At 30.6% G+C, this 20,597-nt stretch overlaps 1 protein-coding gene across 5 annotated transcripts in view; it reads left to right on the forward strand.

Moving 5' to 3' along the window:
• Nucleotides 1-235: 235 nt before the first annotated feature.
• The window catches only part of LOC148619317 (cilia- and flagella-associated protein 337-like), a 48,366-nt gene continuing 28,004 nt past the window's right edge, over nucleotides 236-20,597 (forward strand). For 3 of the 5 annotated variants that reach the window (XM_088579059.1, XM_088579063.1, XM_088579060.1), the window contains exon 1: nucleotides 17,992-18,269. In XM_088579059.1, the coding sequence (XP_088435185.1) occupies nucleotides 18,007-18,269 (263 nt within the window). In that variant the 5' untranslated portion in view covers nucleotides 17,992-18,006. Of the gene's footprint in view, nucleotides 321-3,005; nucleotides 3,047-4,198; nucleotides 4,320-7,640; nucleotides 7,888-10,357; nucleotides 10,420-17,991; nucleotides 18,270-20,597 lie in introns of those variants that run through there. The other 2 variants (XM_088579062.1, XM_088579061.1) reach the window with 2 other exon arrangements.

Genomic DNA, 20,597 nt, shown 5'->3' on the forward strand with positions numbered 1-20,597 from the left:
GGCATACACTATTTGATGATTAGCGACTTTGAAAACCAGTCTTTGATTTTATTATATGAATATTTGAAATTACGGAGTAATTACTTGTTAATTCCACACACAAAACTAGATGTATATATTAATTAAGTGGATGATAATATATATATTATTTTTATGTACTAGTTTATAAAACCTGAGGAGCCAAAATGAAATGTACATGTAGACTACAAATATCTTATGTTGATATTTTTTTTAGATTTCTTCTCAAAAGATTCCATGATGGTAAAGCAGGGACCTTCAAAGGAAAAGGAAGGCACAATAGAGTGCAAATGGAAGAGGCGGTTAGTACATGTATTATAAAATAATAAACGTAAAATATTTTAGCACTTTGTAGGTTGATCTGCTGTAGAAAGTGCCTGTACACATTGTTGTGATAATGAGCTTTGCAAAAAATTGATTTAACCTATTTTTGCATAAATCAAATCTTATGTTTATGGTATGGTATATAGTCATAGAGACTAACTTTGTGGCTGAGTGACTGACATTAAATGGTCAAACTCTCATATGTTCAACAGATTTGAAATGTCAAAAATTTGGTGTTTGTTAAAAAGATGAGTGACTGACTTTGAAAGATCAAAATCTTTGTGCTTGTTAACAGGATGAGTAACTGACTTTGAAAGATTGAAATTTTGATGCTTGTTAACAAGATGAGTCACATACTTTGAAAGTCAAAATCTTGGTCCTGTTTTTTTGTCATGTGTGCAGATATTCATGTGATATTTGGTTAATCTTTTAACCATGGCAAGTTACAGTTTGATTTCAAATTTTTTTCCCATCTTGATTTTTTGCTGAGCTATCGCCCTTGGTCTTAGAAAAATAATGCAGACTTGAAGTTTCCTGCCATCACTTGGTATCCATCATTGTCGTCATTGTCTTTAAAAATTTTTCTAAACTCTTCTCCTCTAAATCTACTGGACCAATAAGAACCAAACTAAGTATAAATGTTCCTTGGGGTATTCTGCATAGAACTGATGTGTTGATTTTTGATCCGTCGAAAAGCATGGTCACCATTACTAAAAATAGAATATAGTTTTTCTCTCATATGCCCCCAAAACCATTAGGATTAGCCAAATTCTTTCAATTGCCGAATTGCCTGAATATAGCTGAAATATTGCTGCTCGGGCATTAAACCCCAACAATCAATCAATCAGTTGGCGAAATGATCCATATGATAAGGCCTACAAAAGTCTGCATTGGATACCAGTGCCCCTCCGTTCATTGTCCACACTTCAGGCAATAACTCAAAAACACTTTCATGAACTTTTATGAAACTTTGGTGAATTGTTCATATCTATTGAACTAAGCACCCTTTAAATTTTTTTTATAAATTTCAGATTCATTGTTCCCGTGTTATGAATTTTTATACTTAAAAAATGGGGGATTTTCAAGCTTTTGCACAATTATTCAAAGACACTTTCACAAACTTTTATGAAACTTTGGTGAATTGCTCATATCTATTGAAGTAAGCTCCCTTCCGATTTGTATAAATGTCAAATTTTATGAAGTTTTACACTTTAAAAAATGGCGGAAACGGCCAAGGAAATTTCATTTGTTGAAAAATCATTTATTATGATGATTGACTTAAAAATATAAAAGGTACTTGGTAACCTTGTCAGAAAAGTGTGTTTTGAACAAGATAGAAATGTATGAAAATTCAAGACAAACAACTTGTTTAACTTGAAGTAGCCTTGATAGTGCCAAATTTTTTGTGCATTTTTTATTTACTTTTTTTATGGGGGAGGGTATTTAACAGGTCTCACAGTATTTCTAGTTAATCATATAAATTCATTGAAAGCTTAAGGGCAATTTAAAGGGCAACATGTGTATCATGGGCTTAAAGCGCAGCTCTTTATTAACCAACATCTTGAAAACTCTGACAGTCCAATTAAAATTAGTCCCTCCAATTTTTATTTGTTTTCTTGACAAGCAGAAAAAATAAAAAAAAGCTGTGAGGTCTTAATTTTAATTGAGTGAAAACTATTCAAGATAGAAAGAAACTTTCAATTGCTGAAATGACCCTTATGATAAGGCCTACAAAAGTCTGCATTGGATAAAAGATGTGGGATGGCTCCTTGTTAAGAGTTATTGCCCTTGAAATGTTAAAAATTATGTTTTCAGCAGTTTGAAAACTATAATAGATAAAAAGAAACTTTCAATTGATGAAATGATCCTGAAGATATATCCTACCTAAGTCTTCTTTTGAGTAAAAATTGTTGGACAACTCCTTGTTAGAGTTATTGCCCTTGAAAGGCAAAAACTGAACCAGGTAAGTGATTCAGGCTCATTGGAGCGTCTTGTTTGTTTTTCAAATTCTGCATGAAGTTTGCATTCTGTTCTCTTTAACAGACGTTTCTTCTGGTAGGGGACTTGTTTATATGAGAATTTATCCTACTGGGTAACAGGTCAAGGTATAGCTTTGTTCCCAATTGACAGTTGCAGTTGTAAATAGTTGGCAAACCCAGAGAGTCAAAATTTTCTTCTAGAAAAATATGCAACACATTCACTTATAGACTTTCCAGCTTCAAAACAAATTTTCTACATCAATGTTATTATAAAGTCCTTCTTTCTATTTCACTTAATAAAGTTGTAAAAATGGATTGGCTGTAAAACCGAAATAAAATTTGCAATTTTAATAGTAATTTGATAAGGCTATGTAAAGTTACCATGATAAAGCTTTTGTTATTGATTACTTTAAGTGGTCTTTAGAAAAGAAATTTGAACTTTCTACAAACATATTAGTTAAAACTTGCAGGACAGAGATAGTTCTTTAAAGGTTACCTAACTTAAGGACCAGGTACACTGCTTTACCTTGGTAGTCAGGTTATTGATGGAGATATGTGTTTTAAATATCATATTTTGTTAGAAATGGAAATTTGAATCAGTTACTTCCAGAAGTATAGATGTTTGTCATTTAAATAATTGAAATTGTTTCAGGCTTATCTTTTAGTCTGCTTGGTGTTTTTCAGGAGCATGGATATTGAAAAGGAAGCTGAGAGATTCTAACAAGGTCTGTGAATCATGTATAGGTAGTAAAATCAAGTGTTTTAAAGTGAGATTTTAGTATACATTGTAGAGATAATGAATTATAGAATTTAGTTATGCTAGGTTTTCAAATTAGTTCAGGAAAGCCTAAATAAGAGGATTTTTGGTAGAACTTTTTATATGACCTTTTGGCCTTTGTCAGCCTCTTGATACCTTCAATGGAGCTTCAGTACTGTGTTTATAGTCACAAGTTTGATTGCTTCTGAGTACTAATGTATTTCCTTATTTCTGGCTCTGGTCCTCTCTCATTTAAAATTGTGTTCCATTATATTAATGTCCCAGGTAAGACAATATTTGTATATTGATTTCAGAAAAGCTGCTTTATAAAAAAATAGGAAAAAAGGTTTTCTAGATAATTTTGTACTGTGTTGAAGAAATTTGTTATCTTTAATAAAAATGACAAAAGAACTTGTCAATTGTCTTGAGTTATCCTGATGTTGTGTATATAAATTAATGTTATCAGTGTAATGGAAGGATGAAAACATTTCTTATATTATGAGAAAAACAGTTTCATTTTGTTTCATTACCAGATCAATATCTACTGCTATTCTCCAGTTATTTGAAATCCTACATATATATAAAGCAAAATTAAAATTATGAAATTATGTCAGTTATCACAAACTTTAATTTTCTGACAAAAAACTAAAATTTCTGGCATTCTTTCCTGTTATAGTCAAATATCTTAATTTATCCTTCAGACCAAACAAATTGTTTTACATGGCAGAGGGTCTTGACTCAATTTTTTATTTTTCTTAATTTTAATGTTTTTTTTCTAGGCTGTTCTATATAATTTGTAAGCTTTTAACACACAGTGCAAGTTTCTGAGAGACAACATTTGGTAAATTCTGCAAAGGGAACCAGAAATTTGGTATAGGAGTGCCTATTTCTTAGGAAACTGCATGATATCAACAGTTATAAAATAAAAACACTTATGTTATAATGTTTCTGTTCCAGAGTTTTAGATAACATATAAGTTTTAAGACTCATAATATAATTTACTAGTACAAAACAGAAGTTTTGATTGAGTTAACACCAGTGGTCCAGTAGATGATGCCAATATACAGTGTATGTATTACAATTCAGACAAGGTGTGTATTTTCTGCCACTGAAATTGTAGACACAGATTGGTACTACAAGAGATGTCACACCATGTTACTCCAGTGACTTCTAGTACAGGAACTAGCTCCATCACGAATAAATGGAAGAAAGCAGCCAACTTCATTATACCATTGGTATCAGTGAGTAAAATATTCTTTACAAAAATATTTAGTAGAACAAAACAGAAAACAGTGGTCAAAATCAGTATAAAATTCACCAAATTAATGTTTCTTTGATGTGAATTGAATTGGTCAGAATTCAAATTAATGTCTGGACTCTACTAATCAGTATGATGTTCTAAGTCTTTAATAGTTGTTGTCAATTTGTTTAGAAGGGGGTGTGATCAGGTCTGAGTCCCTTGTTAAAAAGAATTAAAGAAACTGATTATGCATTACACAAATGTACAAAGGACTACTTGTAGTTAACTGACTTACCAGCTCCAGACCAGTTTAAACCTACAAAAAGTTATGCCCTCACGGTATGTAATATCAATCCCAATTCTTCCAATGCTGGGTTGAGAACCATGATACATCATAAGTCATACAATAGAGACACAACATGTGTCATGCTGAAGCTGCTTTTCATAGAGCCATGCTTCCAATATCTTCAAGTTTTTGTCTACAATTTTGCAGGAGTTAATATTCTTCTGAGAACTTTATGCTTAGCCAAAAAGTTGTAGAACCTAGACATACATAGGGATTGTCACCCATGGGCTGTTTTATAATAATATTTCACACATGTATAGCATGGAATTTTTTTTCTGATGATCTGTGGTTAAGGGAGAACCAGAAGTTGGTATTGAGGTTATGTTTTAATGTCCTTTTACAAACTTTTGATGAAATCACCCATAATATAGAATTTTTGATATACTGCAATAAGTACTGTATTGGTAAATTATTCCAGGACTTTTACTCCCAACAGAATCAATTTATATCGTGTATTACCCTTATTACCATAGTATTGCATAATTGTGATAGCTGTAGAACTGTCAGTGCCATTGGAAGGTTTATAAACAGACAATGATTTATTACTATAATTTTCTATAAAATTGATAATACATGTATTTAATTTTTGGAAAAGATTGATGAAACCTCATTTTTGTATAATAAACACTAATTCACTCAAGCAAAGAAAATTTGAAATATCGTTTTAATGGTATTAGGAAATAAATACAAAAATACCAATCATAAAAAATGATGATTTTTATTATGTGACCCATTATTGATTATGGATTAAAACCATTGATAAAAAACTATACTTGTGAACCAAAATTTTCAATGAACTGTTCATTTCAATAATTATGAATGATGATAAAGTAGAAATAATATAAACTTCATTCTTATCAAGATGAATGTGTTGATGGAAAGTTCACTCAGATAAGATCTTATTTTGTTGCTCTGAAAGATACCATTGACTCTCTATAATTACTGGTGCTTAAAGTGTCTATCTCCTGTAATAAATAAGTAAATGGAACTAGATTGATGAGGCTTAATTTCAAAATTTTACTTTATTTAGCTTTCAACCGATTATAGCCTGGTATTCAATATTAAATGTGTCCCCTATAAAAATGTCTGTTGGTTTATTTTTGAATTGTCTACATATATGTAGAGCAGTGTTTAATTGTAGGTGAACCTAGATAAACAGCAGACATTTTACTGCAGTGAAGCTACTTTTTTTTTCTTTTGGTTTGTTTCAACTGACAACAAATTTAAAGGGTATTGAGTTAGATAATTATCATGTCTTAGTTATATTTTTATTTGAACAATGTCACAAAGTTTTATTGTTTGTCTCTCTGACTAGACCTTCTGTAGATACTTATTTTACCTGTATTTTAATGGTACTTCTATTTCTCAGTTGCTGAATGAAAAAGAAACAAACTCACCATGCATTATAATTGTACACATTTGTACCAGATAACATTATAATTTTACAAAATAGATTAAATCATTCTCCACATCCCATTACCAGCACTAAACATGTCAATTTTCACTTAAAATAAATTCTTATACTTTGTAAATTGCATTTTTATTAAAGTTTATTGTAAAATTAAAGTAATAAAAGTTGCATGAAAATTCAGGTGGAAATAAATTGCTGTAAGAAAAAGATATTACGAAATATATGTGAAGTTGGATTACTATTACAGACCTTAAGTAATATCATGTCACAACTTTGTTACATACTTACACATTGCCATAAAGCTTTATAGTACATTTTTATTGCTTTCTTTTCTTGTTTATCGTACCAAAATTTTAAAGTTATGAGAGAAAACAAAATGCTAAGTTATATATATGGACATTATATATGTTTATCAAGAAAAGACTAACATAATACAAGTTCATTTTTTTCTTTCTTTTTTAAACATGTAAGTAACAGTGAGATAGTTTTAGTCTCTGATAAAATGATTTATAGTTGTGCTGAAAGTATTGAATAATTCAGTATTGGTAGTTCTGAAGGAATTACAACTTATTAAAGAGCTGAGGAGATGGTTATTTAGCTTATTGAGGACTTTTTAAGTGTTTGATTAACTCCTTGAGTGACTCGATTGAAAAGGGAAAATTTCAAAATTCTTTTTGTTTTCAAGACAGATGCATTGTTTTTCCCAGTCTTTCTTGTCATTTTGATGACCTCAGTTTTAGTTGACAAAAGGTGAGGTCTGTAATGTTAGTTTCAATGGTGAATTGTGTGAAATTTAAAAAATATACTGTCAATGACTTAAATGAAAAAGGGAATTTCTTCTTCTAAAAAGTCTAATGATGCTTCCAAACATATTAGCTGTTCGTAATATTGTTTGGCTTTTTTGTGGATTTACAGGAAGATAAAATTACCATTTATAAGTTAAAAAGGACAAGAAATGGTTAGATATAGCTTGGGACTATTATTTAATATATTTTGTTCTCTCTTACTTAAACCTTTCAATTTCTTTTTTTTATTTTGCAATTTTTTTTCTTTTTTAGGTAGGGGTTACAAATCTGCATCTTACCCCCTCACCCCTTGTATTTACTCTAAAACAAATATTTTACTTCACGATAAATGGGTGTCTTATCAAATAGAATTAAACTTTATCTTTTAAATGGAATGATGAATTGATTTTTTTTGCCACTGAAGACAATAGGTTTTGTAATTCTTCATGTTTGACACTATCCCTTTCTGACGATAAATTGTAGATCTGTATTAAAACTTGACAGGTGCGCTACAGATGTTATAAATTGTAAGACAATCAGATAACTTACAAGTTATTAATCAAGGATTAGAACTAAATTTCATTTTCTGCCTTGTGTCGTTCACATTTTTGTGTTGTTATTTTATTGGGTCATGCTAAATTAAATAATTTTTTGGGGTTTATTTTTAAAGTAAATAATTCTTATTATTTATAAATTTGGAACTACAGATGCAAAGGAATGCCATTCACAAGTTTATTTACATGGATTTTATTTTTCAAATTAATTTTTGTGAGTTTTTCTCTTTTGTAATTATTGATATACTACTTTACCAACAGGACATCACTTATAGTAATTTTGATTTTGTTTGTTGAGTAAGTTCCTTAAAAACTGAGGACATTGTTTTGTTATGGCTAGCAACCGATTGAATCCAAACAGCACCGGAGTTATTCCTCGGAGTACATATTTTCAGTACATTGATGATGACAACACTCTTGTCAATGTACGATTCACAACACATATGGGTCTCTTACTACAAACTCAACAAATGGTATGTTTTATAAATTATTTCTTGGTCTAAGAAATTCAGAATATTTTCACCCAACCAAAAATACAGCCAACATATTTGATTGAAAACTCTGAACAAACTGGAAACCTGTCTAACTAAACTTCTTTTGGTTCTTTAATCCCTCAATATCAATTTAAATGTATTTTGAACCTGTGAAATCAAAACAAATTCCATCAGTCTGAAAATTATTTGGTTTAGACAGTTTTCACTGTGTTATTTGTTACTAGTATAACCAAATTAAAAGTAAAGTGACCAATCAAATAGGTAACAGAACTTGGTAGGGATGTGGACATTCATCTGTATTGGGTACTGATCATAATAGTTATTTTACTTGTTCATCATTGATGCATTATTACATTTGAACTTAAAATAGAATTAGTCTGATAACAAGCGTTACAGTTATCACATAAAGTACTATTAATAATGTTTATTATGTGTATAGCAGTGAATTATCTAATGTTCCCTGTGTAATAAATTTCAGTATAACCAGAATAGGTATGGTGTATTTGTCAAAGAGACAATAACACAATAATTCACATGTGAAATTAATTTGGTAATTTTACTCTTGATCATAAAATTTAAAATTTCTATGAACAAAAACAATAAATTATTGAGAAAACTGATTCTCCTTCCGCCTCTTCTTGATTTTTAGTTATTTCTCCACTCTCTATGGTAAAATTAAAAATGAAATGTAATAAATGCTGGCTAAAGCTTAAGTTTTAATTCTTAATTTACTATCTCAAGAGAAGAAATATTTTAAACCACTCATTACTAAACGATAATATATATTTCTGTAGCCCCTCAACATCACTTGTTTACTTTTAGAGTTAGTAACCAGATTTACTTTTTCCCTAGCATTTGATAGATGTTTCAGATTTTATATGGAGATTGAAGAGTTTTACTGAAGATTTATTATACAATAATCTCTCAGAAGTTGTGTAATACTGATGTCATCACTTCATTGTAAATTTTCAAAGTCATATAATGTGCAGCGAAGTGTCCCTTGATAGCCAATATTATGTACTGATAAGTAATAAATCGATTTATTTTCCAGTAAATGCACTTCAGTTTTCCTTTTAACACTCATCATGCACCATAGATAAAGGAATGTTTCTATGGATTGACAAGATTTATACTTGCAGTATTTTGTATATCACTCTATTTTTGACTTCTCCATTTGATCCAGTAAGAAAGACTCATATAGGATCTGAAAAATCTTTAAAACTGTATCTTCACTCTTCAGGACATCTTTTTTTTTCATCACCCCATTCCTCTAGGGCGACTCCAACTCCATCTGTCTTTCATTGTCCATTACTATTAGGGATGCACACATTGTGTGATCTGTATTCTACCATATTTCAAACTTGCATGGTGAAGGTATGCACATGCTATTTGGAGCAGATTTCTACTTAAAAAATTTTAAATTCTGAACTGTTAGATTTTTTCAGCAAAATATGCTGGGAATGGGGCACACTGTATGTTATTGTAATTAACTTAATTTGATTTGTAAAAAGCTGTCTGATTGGTTGGTCCTTTTTTTGCAACTTGGTTGTAATGTATCAACTGATTTGTGAAGTCATTAACATTGATTGGTCTACAATTTGTGATTCAAATAATCCCAATCTGAAAAACATATTGGTAAAGGATCAAACCTTGATTTGGCCTGGAATTGATTAGAAATTACATAGAATTGTTTTTAATTTTTGACAAAGTTACATTGTGTGCTTGCATTACCAACTTCTGGATAATTTTCGTTCAAAAATTGCTTCACAGGTTGTGAAGCACAACCTCTCAAAAGAGGGCATTTTGTTACAAATTTTGTTCCTTTATCTTGTTTCTCATTGTTAATTTTTTGTGATTAACCAAGGTATTTTATAATAGAAGACCATCTTGATGTGCAAACTATATATCAGTCAATTGATTTACAAGTACTATCTTTAAAAGAATAGATAGCCAACACAGTAAAATGTTGTTCTTTTCACTTACAAGTTTCTACATTTCATTCAAGGAAATGACACGTGGCACGCAATTTCAATTTTGATACAGTTTTTTTTCGCGCACCATTAAGTTATCAGTATTTGGCCAATCAGGGAAATAGAATTGTGATCAGGTGACTTGTGTTTCAATAGAGGAGCGTCCTTAAGGTCAAAGGGTAAAACCGAAACTATACCGTCTGCGTCAGAAAAAGGGTAATATATCCTCAAACTCATAATAGATTGATCTTTTTTTATTGACTTGTATTTCTAAGATTTATTATTACAGAGTTAGATTTTTTAAAGCAGTTTTTTATACCATTATAAAAGTTCATTGTTTTTATATTATGCTGCTCTAAAATAAATTCTCTGTGGTATAGGTCAATTTAGAAATGCTTATTTTTGTTTTGAATGTGTTGTAGAATTTGGTTAGTTTGTCAATCATTTTTGAGATGAGTTATTACTTTTTTTTTTTACAGCTACGACAAGCTACTGAGAAGAAAAGAAAGCAGAGCTTTGATAACCCTGAAAATATTGAACAGTAAGTCATAACAGAGATCAGAAAGTTTTACATAAACACGACATTATACAATGTTGAAAGGGAGATAACTGTAATTGTAATGGTATTGTCATACTGTGATCATGCCTACAGTCACATTTGATATAATGTTTTTTGGTTAATTAAAAATCATGTGACCAAGGTGTTCTGTTGATTAAGATTATACAATTAACTTATTCTGTATTTATCTTAAGTCTTTTGATTGACAGTTTATAATCTGAGTGTCTTATCTTCCATATGTTCCATGTAGTGTAGTACAATTGTTTCTTAAGTGGTATAGAGGAACCTGTTCAATCTGAACACTGAATAAATTGAAAACCTGTCTAAATTGAACACTGAACAAATTGGAAACCTGTCTAAACCAAACACAGAACAAATTGAAAATTACTGAATAAATTGGAAACCTGTCTAAAACTGATTCCTTTCAGGAACTTTTATCACAATGTCAATGCATTTTGAACTTGTGTAAACCAAACAATTGTCTAAATGAAACATTCAGTCGGACAGGTGTTTGGTATAGACTGGTTTCACTTTATCAAAATAGAAAGAAATTCTGTCGTTCTTTGAGTTATAATTTTTAGAGTCCTGATAATGGTACTTTTTTATGAAACATGGTATTAATGAATGGTCCTGATGACTTCTTTATATTGTCGAACAGTATATGTTGGTACAATCCCACCTTCTGCACCTGTGCACTGTCTCTTTTCTTTCACTGTCACTTTGAGACAAAACACTTATTTAAAAATGTTTACACAATGATTTAACGACTGAGAGGTTATCTAATTGAAATCAATTATGTAAATTCACACATTTAACACATTTAATCCAACTTCCATATGGGGGAGGTTAAACGGAACAGCCATTACTTTGGCTACGCCTAGGGCAATTTTTGTCACAAAAATTACCGTATTTGTCATATTAAAAAAGAAATAATTTCTTCCAGGGGTAGATTTGTACTCATTTTAACATGGGTTTGGCGTTTATATTTTCATTTAACACCTCCCTGTCACTCGGTGTTAAATAATCAGATATAAATGCAGTACCCATGTTCAAATGGGTACTAATCTACCCCCTACATGAATTATTTCTTAAACAACCACACCTTAGAGAAGTTACTCGTCTTGAAAGACAAAAGATGTTTTTTGCTGTTTTTTTGGCTTTTACCTTTATCTTGAAAACTGTATTTGATTGAAAGAAACTTTCAACTGCTAATGATATGCCTTACAGAAGTCTCAATTTGGTAAGAACTAAATAACAACTCTTTATTACTCCTGAAAGGTCAGTTTTGTAATTTTTGTTTGTTTTTGCATTACAGCACATGAAAACCATATTAGAAACACTTTATTGTTAAAAAGATACAAATGGTACTATTTGGTGCTTGAAATTTTCCTTAGGCTTACCCTCCTGGTGCAACTGGTCCATGCTCCCAGTTTTTAGTGGAGTTAGGTTTGCTCATTTACTTTTGTTTTGTTTTTTTTTGTACATGTTTTTTTGGTTATTTCTTGTTCTTTGCTGTGTATAACTATTTTCCCTTTCTAGTCATTATCCTTGGATTGTATTCTTTTGATTACTGTTTAAATCCAGGTTCCCTTGATTTCCTTTCGTGAATGATTGGCCTTGACATGTTAAATTTTACAAGCTTGAAAGTTTTATCAAATAGAAAAGACCCTTTATTTGTTAAGGTAAGGGTGGTCTGTGATGTCATTGATGGGAAGTTCAACAGTTCCTTAATAGAGACAAGTATTAAAAGGTAATAACAAAGCTACCAAACTGATAGAAATGATCACTGAAAGGTTAATATTGATGATTTTTTTTTTCTATATGACAACAAATATTGCATGATCCTATAAAGGTATGGCATTGTAATTGTCTATATGGATGTGGCCACATAATAATGAAAAAAAACTTAAAAATAAGAAGTGTTTATTATTGTGCCAAGGGAGATAATTCAATTTTACATGGTTTTTGTAATGTTTAATCCATAAGGTCTCAGTATCGTATTAATTTTTCCATAGACTTCTATAGTGAAGTGCATATTTTTAGGATTTTTAAAAAAATATGTAAACTGATTCAATAAAACTTTCACTTATGTAGCATTTCTAAGGACATGTGAAAAAATAATTTCCCGCAAAGAAAATAGGGTGAGTCCACGAAGATCGGACAGAAAAGTAGTCTCAAACTATAAATAGCCATTTTCCCTACTTTCACTTTCGTTTTGCACTCACCAAACCAACCTTTTCAGTGGAACATTTTTATGATATTATGTTAGATTTTCTTTTAAAAAAGTTCTTCATCTTACAGTGTGATGTTTGCTCTATCTTATAAGTCATTGTTCATATCTTTTGACAAAATATTAGTTTGTAGAGAGGCAAAAAGAAAATGCACTATATTTTTATAGCATCCATGTTTTGACGTACACCTGCTCAGGGATATGCAATACGATACTGGTACCTATTACTAATAATCATTTCAATATAATCATAGAAGTTGTTGTTTTTCTGCTAGAGTATTCCTTTTCATACTGAAAATTCAGAATATCATTGCCCTGCTATAAACATGAGTTTTCTATTAAAATTTTTATATAGGTACCCTATTCCAGGCATGAGACTAATATCTCAATGTTAGCCAGAAAATATTACTTTTGATAAAAAGCTGCTGCATTAGTCAAACTAAGCAAATTTGTGGTTTATTCTGTCATGGTAGATACATGAGCTGTACTATGAGTTCCAAATCATTATTTAATCTCCACTTGTGAGTTCCATATATGGAAATATTAATATCCGAACCTCCTTTTTTGTCTTTAACTCAAGGGAGCCTCTTGTTTAAAGTAAAGTATAATGACCGGTACAACCAACTGTTTTAAACTATAGATATGGTCATTTCAATTATAATAAACCCCAAAAAAATTATACCAATATCATAGTTTTAAAAAAATATAGCTTTTCATATGCAGAAAATACAGATTTTCAGCCATTTTGGTACCCCAGGCAGATACAAATGGACCTCAATATGACAGGAAAAGGACTTTTTCTTTAAAACAGATAGCTATGATGCAAGAAAAATAGTTTATTGGTATAAATATTATAATAACAACTGTCTGCTTTAGATACTTTTTGAAAAAAATTAGTTTTTATATAAAAAAACACCTTTATTTTTCTTGCCGCATTAGAATCTGTCCATTGGAACCACTAAAAAAAGTCCACTAAAAAATTGGCTGTTGACTTTTGTGACATTTCTGTGTTTAAATCAACCACACAGTTCTATGGCAACTCATTTTAGCTATTTATTTGAAAGAAAAACAAAAAATAAAAAAAATATTCATTTTTTCATATATAAGAGGCAATGTATGGAAAATGACTATTTTCAAGTCCTAACCACATACTTAAAATGTGTTGTAACTTGAAAACTATCCTTTATGCAGGAGTATTACTTGATTTAGGTTACATGAATATAGATATGCTCATCATAAACAGTCAAGGTAATAATTTTATTGAACTGATATTATACAAATTCATGAAAACAAAATGCATTTCCAAATTTGGTAAAGATTAATCATAAATGCAAAAAACCAGAGCTACCATAAAAAATCAGGTTCAAAAGTTGGCTAATTCATCTTAAAAGTGTTACCTGCATTGGGGTACTACTTTTTCAGCTGGTAAAGACCACTTGCTGAATATCCAACTTTACTTGAAAAACTGGCTTACTAGGTCTCAGTATCGTATTAATTTTCCCATAGACTTCTATAGTGAAGTGCATATTTTTAGGATTTTTAAAAAAATATGTAAATTGATTCAATAAAACTTTCACTTATGTAGCATTTCTAAGGACATGTGAAAAAATAATTTCCCGCAAAGAAAATAGGGTGAGTCCACGAAGATCGGACAGAAAAGTAGTCTCAAACTATAAATAGCCATTTTCCCTACTTTCACTTTCGTTTTGCACTCACCAAACCAACCTTTTCAGTGGAACATTTTTATGATATTATGTTAGATTTTCTTTTAAAAAAGTTCTTCATCTTACAGTGTGATGTTTGCTCTATCTTATAAGTCATTGTTCATATCTTTTGACAAAATATTAGTTTGTAGAGAGGCAAAAAGAAAATGCACTATATTTTTATAGCATCCATGTTTTGACGTACACCTGCTCAGGGATATGCAATACGATACTGGTACCATAAGCCTTCAATTTTTGGAATTTTTACAGTAGAAAAAGAATTAAGTCTTACATCAGCCCAATATGGCCATTTATCTCTATTGGAAAGATGTTAACATTTTTAAAGCTTTTTTAAAGGCGTGGACATTGGTCCACCAAACAGTTCAACCTTCACATTTATGTTGATAAAAAGTTCTTAAAAAAATCTCTTTACTGAAGTTTTAAAAATGAAACCACTGTTTCTTTTCTCTTAAAGCAAATTTGCAGTGTCATATTTTGGTGTTCACTTTGTACTCTAGATTAATAATAGTAATCATATGCACAAATGAAAATGGGAAAAGACAAAAAGAAAACACACTCTTTTGTTTCATTTGGTAAAAAGACTATAAACCAGAAAGAAAGAAAATTTAGATAAAGACATTTCTTAATTATGGAATTATTCTTACTTCTATTAACCAAACTTCTTTACATAAATATTGAAATTTGGCACTGTATAGATCCTCAACGGAGAGGTGAACTATTTCAGCTCCTGGGAGATCCTCAACGGAGAAGTAAGCTATTTCAGCTTCTGGGAGATCCTCAATGGAGAGGTGAGCTATTTCAGCTTCTGGGAGATCCTCAACGGAGAGGTGAACTGGGATTCTCTAGTTTTATACCTTTTGCATTTGTACTTAAACAGTCTTTGAATAATTTAAATGAGCATTATACCTCTATGACCAGAATATCAAATTCAATTGATATTAAATAAATAACTTATTTTTTTTTTTACCTTTTCTATTAAAGAGAATGATGAAAGGAAATTCTGATAGATGATACACAATTCTAGTGGTAGTATTTTATCTTTGTTACCAGTAAATATAAGAGATATGTCTAGTGACAAAGGCCATGTGAGCTATTCCCATCACTTGGCGTCCGTCGTCGTCGTCCGTCCTTGTCGTCATCCATTGTCGTCGTCATCATTAACAATTATACAAAACTCTTCTCCTCCGAAACTACTTGACTAAATAGAACCAAAACTGGTATGAATGTTCCTTGGGGTACTTCATAAAACTGAAGTGGGAATTTTTGATTCGTTGAAAAACATGGCCCCTGTTACTGAAAATAGAACATAGGGATCAGGCAGTAGTTTTTTGCATATATCTTCAAAACTGTTTGGTTAAGCTAAAATCTGACATTGGGCAAAAGTGTTCAGCATGGTGAGATTTATCTCTGGTCAGATTTTGGTTATAATCTGTTAAGCCATGTTGGAGTTATTGCCCTTTTTAAACGATTTTTGCTATTTTTAAATGTTATTTCCTCAAAAACCTCCTCCACTGACACTACAGGACCAATTGAAACTAAAATTGGTATGAATGTTCCTTGGAGTATCCTGCAAAGAACTGTTGTGGGGACTTTTTTATCTGTCAAAAAAATGGCCGCCATTACTAAAAATAGAACATAGGTGTCAGACATTTGTTTTTTGCATATATCTCCAAAACCTTTAGGATAAGCTAAATTTTGACATAGGGTAATAGTGTTCAGCTTGATGAGATCTATTTATAGTCAATTATTCGTTTTTAAACGGTTTAGACATGTTGGAGTTCTTGAAATTTTTTTTATGTTTTTTTGCTATTTTTAATTAATGCTATTTCTTTCAAAAATCTTCTCCTCTGACATTATTTGATCAATTGGAGCCAAACTTTGTATGCATGTTCCTTGGTGTAACCTGCATAAAACTGATGTGGGGATTTTTGATTGGTCAAAAAACATGGCTGCTGTTACTTAAAGTAGAACATAGGGAACAGACAGTAGTTTTTTGCATATATCTCCAAAACCATTAGGTTAAGCTAAATTCTTTCAATAGCTGAAATGATTCTTGTTATTAGGACTGCAATAATTTTCAGGGATAAAAGTTGTCAGACAACTCCTTGTAAGAGTTATTGCCCTTGAAAAGTGAAAAAAATACTTCTTTTTTTTACAGTTTTCAGTCAATGTCTTGAAAACTATTATAGATTAAAAGAAACTTTCAGTTGTTGAAATGATCCTTATGATAAGTCCTACCAAAGACTTCTTGAGTCGAAATTGTTGGATGACTTATTGTTAAATTTATTACCTTTGAATGGCAAAATTCAACCAGGTGAGCAATTCTGGCTCCTGGGACCCTCTTGTTTGTTATAATTCTTGTCTCATTTATTGAAACTTGGATTTAAAAGATTTTTTTAGAAAAATAAATATCTCCTTTTAGTAATCAACTTATTTTTTTTATCTTGAAGATTTTTTTTACTGTTGATTGTTACTACATGTGTATACACAGGAGACATAGCTTAAGTTATCTGTTAATATAAATGGGTCCATTTTTTACAAATTTTTCAATTAAAAGCCACTTTATATGTATTTGTGGTATGTGAAAAGTTTAATAAGAAATGATTGTATTTATTTTTGTCAAATTAAATGTAAGATCTTTGTCAGAATAGCTTATATTGACTTAGTTGTTAGGATTGAGAGAAAACAACCTTATCATTAGTAATGTTAAAGTTTGTCTTCCAAGTCGGATCTTAATGGCCTAAAATTAAGCTCACTGGTAAATTGATAGTAAAGATGTCAATTCAAGGATAAATTGGTAGTAATATGAATTTGTCAATTTTTTTCAAGGATTTGAGTTTGGAGTTGGTTTGATATGATTTTGCTGGTTGAGAAAGTATACCAAGGTGTAACTGAATTAAAAAAACCAGGCACCTACTGCAGTCTTTATAGAGTTGGTCTTTAACTACAATGTTAATGTATTTATGACAATGTTATAGAGGAAAGCTGACTCTGATCTGTAACATCAACAAATATTTCTTGATTTAAAAATTATTGTGAAGGTTTGAATGATTTTGTTAACTGGATTATATCATAGATTTCAGTCATTCATTTACTGAGAAAGGACACAATTCAGAATATAAAGATTGTGATTTAGTAGGAAATATCAAGTGAATTCTATTGTTGTATTAATTTGAAAGGACAGAATTAAAGAATAAAGTGAAGTGTTCTGTTTAAAAGGTTTGGAGCTTCTGCATAAGAGGTTTTCCTGTTGACAATACATATAGATGTGAAATACAAACTTACAGTGCTTAAATATTGTCAAAGTCTTTAATAGTTGTCATCAATTTGTATGGATGGAGGTGTAATTGTTAATTTATATTGTGTGGTTTCTTGATCTGTGAAAAACTTTAGAAATTATAATGTAATTTGAAAGGTTTCACAAGTGATCACATGGTTTTTGTGCAGTAAAGTTCAATTTGTAGATGTTTAATTGAGGAAATTCTCCTAAGCTATTAATGAATTTATTGCTAGTATTTGGATTGGATTTGTTTTGTTAATATCCTTTTATAGACATCTTGTTTCAACTAAAAAAAAGTTTTGTTAGTTTAACTTTTGAAAGGAGAACATTAAATTATGACAAGAAATGCAGAAAAACTTGATTCATCTCAATACAGAACTATCATGTCACAACCTTTGACAGCTGATTTAAATCAGACTGAGGCTCCGTCATTGAGAGCCAAGACAGTGCCATTTATGACTGTTAACTCTGATCAAAAGGTAGACAAGGTTGATAGTGATAGTGAGGATGATACTAATACAATCATGATAACTTCTGTACTGATTCATACACTGACACAACACAAGGGAGGTAACTCTTCTGACTCAGAGGATGAAAGGTAAGAATAATGTACACTATTGCTATGCTATAAGTACTTGGGTGGCTATGAATATAGAAACAGGTTCATCATGTGATGTATTGTTGAAATTAGGTCATACTAAAATTTATGGTGATAAAAATTGGTAATAATTCATATTTCCAGCGTAATGAATTGGGATATTTCATATATGAATTGAATTTTATATTCTCATTCTCTGACCCGACACAGCACTTTGCTACATATGGGTGTACATATTATTGGTATTACGAACATTTGGGCAATTCATAATTGTTTGCAAAAATCATGTAATCACTTGAAATACAAATAAAGTATTGATAAAAACTATATGATATCTGTGAGTAACTAAGAAAATACTCATGTGAAGATCAGAAAGTGTATAGAAAAAAATAACTTGATAAATCTTTGTCTTCTTTAACACTCCTGATGATATCTTACCGGTAATCAACTTATAATTATACATCCTGCATACTAAGTTTGATAAGCATACAGGAATCACCCTGTCTACCTTGCCATTCATATTATAAGCACAACTTTCCCTAAACCTTTCAGACAATTGCGAGAAAATTTTCAGAGGAAGGTTTGGTATCATTTATTGATATGCATAAAGAAAGATAATCATTGTCTAATGCTTCAGATAAACTTTAGGCCTAATTACCTTTGATCGCACAAATTATTGCAGTAACAGTGAATAAAAACATGAATATACCATATGTATGTATATGTTATGAAAATATTTGATATGAAGAAAGCGTGTTAATTGAACTAGAGTTATTTCCCTTTTGTCATGTGATGGGTTTCATTTTCTGACTGTACCATTGTTGACCTTTGAAATCTTATGCCATAAAGTTCTATTGACAAGTCACTTGTCATGCATGTTTTCGCCAGGATATATCTAGAGTCAAGGAATACAATAAAGTGTCACCCATATCTTGAGCCATTCAAGTTATTTTAATTTTCTTTAAAGTGGGTATAGTGATGAGGCCATTTGTCTGTCTCTCGGTCCTCCTGTCCACTCCCATCCTTAATTCTACTTAAATCAATTGGTGAATTAAAAAATATATCAAGGAATAATGTTTTATAGGTAATGCCATTGTGCACCTTCCATTTTAATTTTCCTATACAAATTTCCAGAATTTGTAAAACATGGACTTGCCATTGTCTCAAATAGATGGGAAGGAGTACCCATTTCGTATCCACAACACAACATGAACCAGTTGATGGATTTTTTGTTAAACAATGAATATGTAGTAATGTTTTTGTGCACCTACTATTTTGTTTCTTTATTGAAATGAATCTATGGTTTCTTCAAGCAAAGAAAATTGATGTTTTCGTTAACTAAGATAGACAGGGGGGATATCCATTTTATATCTGCAACTTCTCATTAACCACTGATAGCAATTGTGTGTCTGGGAGGTCTAGGAATCTGAACCCCATCTTTTATTTGAAAAGTTTATTAATTTTGTGCAAACTTTGGCAAAGGTGAACAAATATTAGCCTGGAACTCCCCTTTTTCTGGAATCCAGCTATAGTACACCCCCTTTCAAAATCCCTGGATTTGCTACTGTAAGAATTTTAGGGTATAATTACTAAGTAATGCTGTAATGCACCTTTTATTTTGAATGTGAGTGAATTTTGGGTTTCTTTAAGCCTTTCTTGACCTTTACCATTAACTCCAATGTGGTACCATTTTTTTCTTGGGGAAAGATTAGTATAATGCTTGTGTGAGTGTTATACTGGAATATATTTTTGTTTGTGTAATATGGTTAAATAAAAATTTGAGCAGCAAGTTAAAAATTTGAGAAAGGATTTTTGTACATACAGGACATTTAGTATATGGGTACCATGGTATTTTGTGAGCTATATTCACATTTAATTCTAGTGACTGTTCTAGCAACATTATTCAAGTTTACTTATGGATTTAAATTTGATAGGTGATATACAATTAAGTTTTTAATCTGAATCTAGGAGTATTTATAATGAGAAAAAACGAAGTTATTTAAATACCTTTTTCTTAAGAATTATATAGTATGAGTGGCTATGCTTTTAAATTTCATATCTTTGAATATATATAGTTGATTGCATAAAAAAAGTTTAATATAAAATGTACCACTGCTCTGTGAATTGAAATATTTGTTATGCTTGGAAAATTCTCTGCTATCAAAAGGTGTGGATATAGTGTTATGCTTTATATGGTATTAAACGTTTTTTTTAATTACCATACTTCATCAATTTTGATACCCATTATGAACATTCAAGTCAACTGTTTTACACTAGTTGAAAGAAAAATGTACAACTAAATTATAACTATTTTAGTGTCCCTCTTTT

This window comes from Perna viridis, chromosome 4 (genome assembly GCF_037379345.1).
Source record: "Perna viridis isolate PV_CMFRI_1.1 ecotype Kerala chromosome 4, ASM3737934v1, whole genome shotgun sequence".
NCBI lineage: Eukaryota > Metazoa > Mollusca > Bivalvia > Mytilida > Mytilidae > Perna > Perna viridis.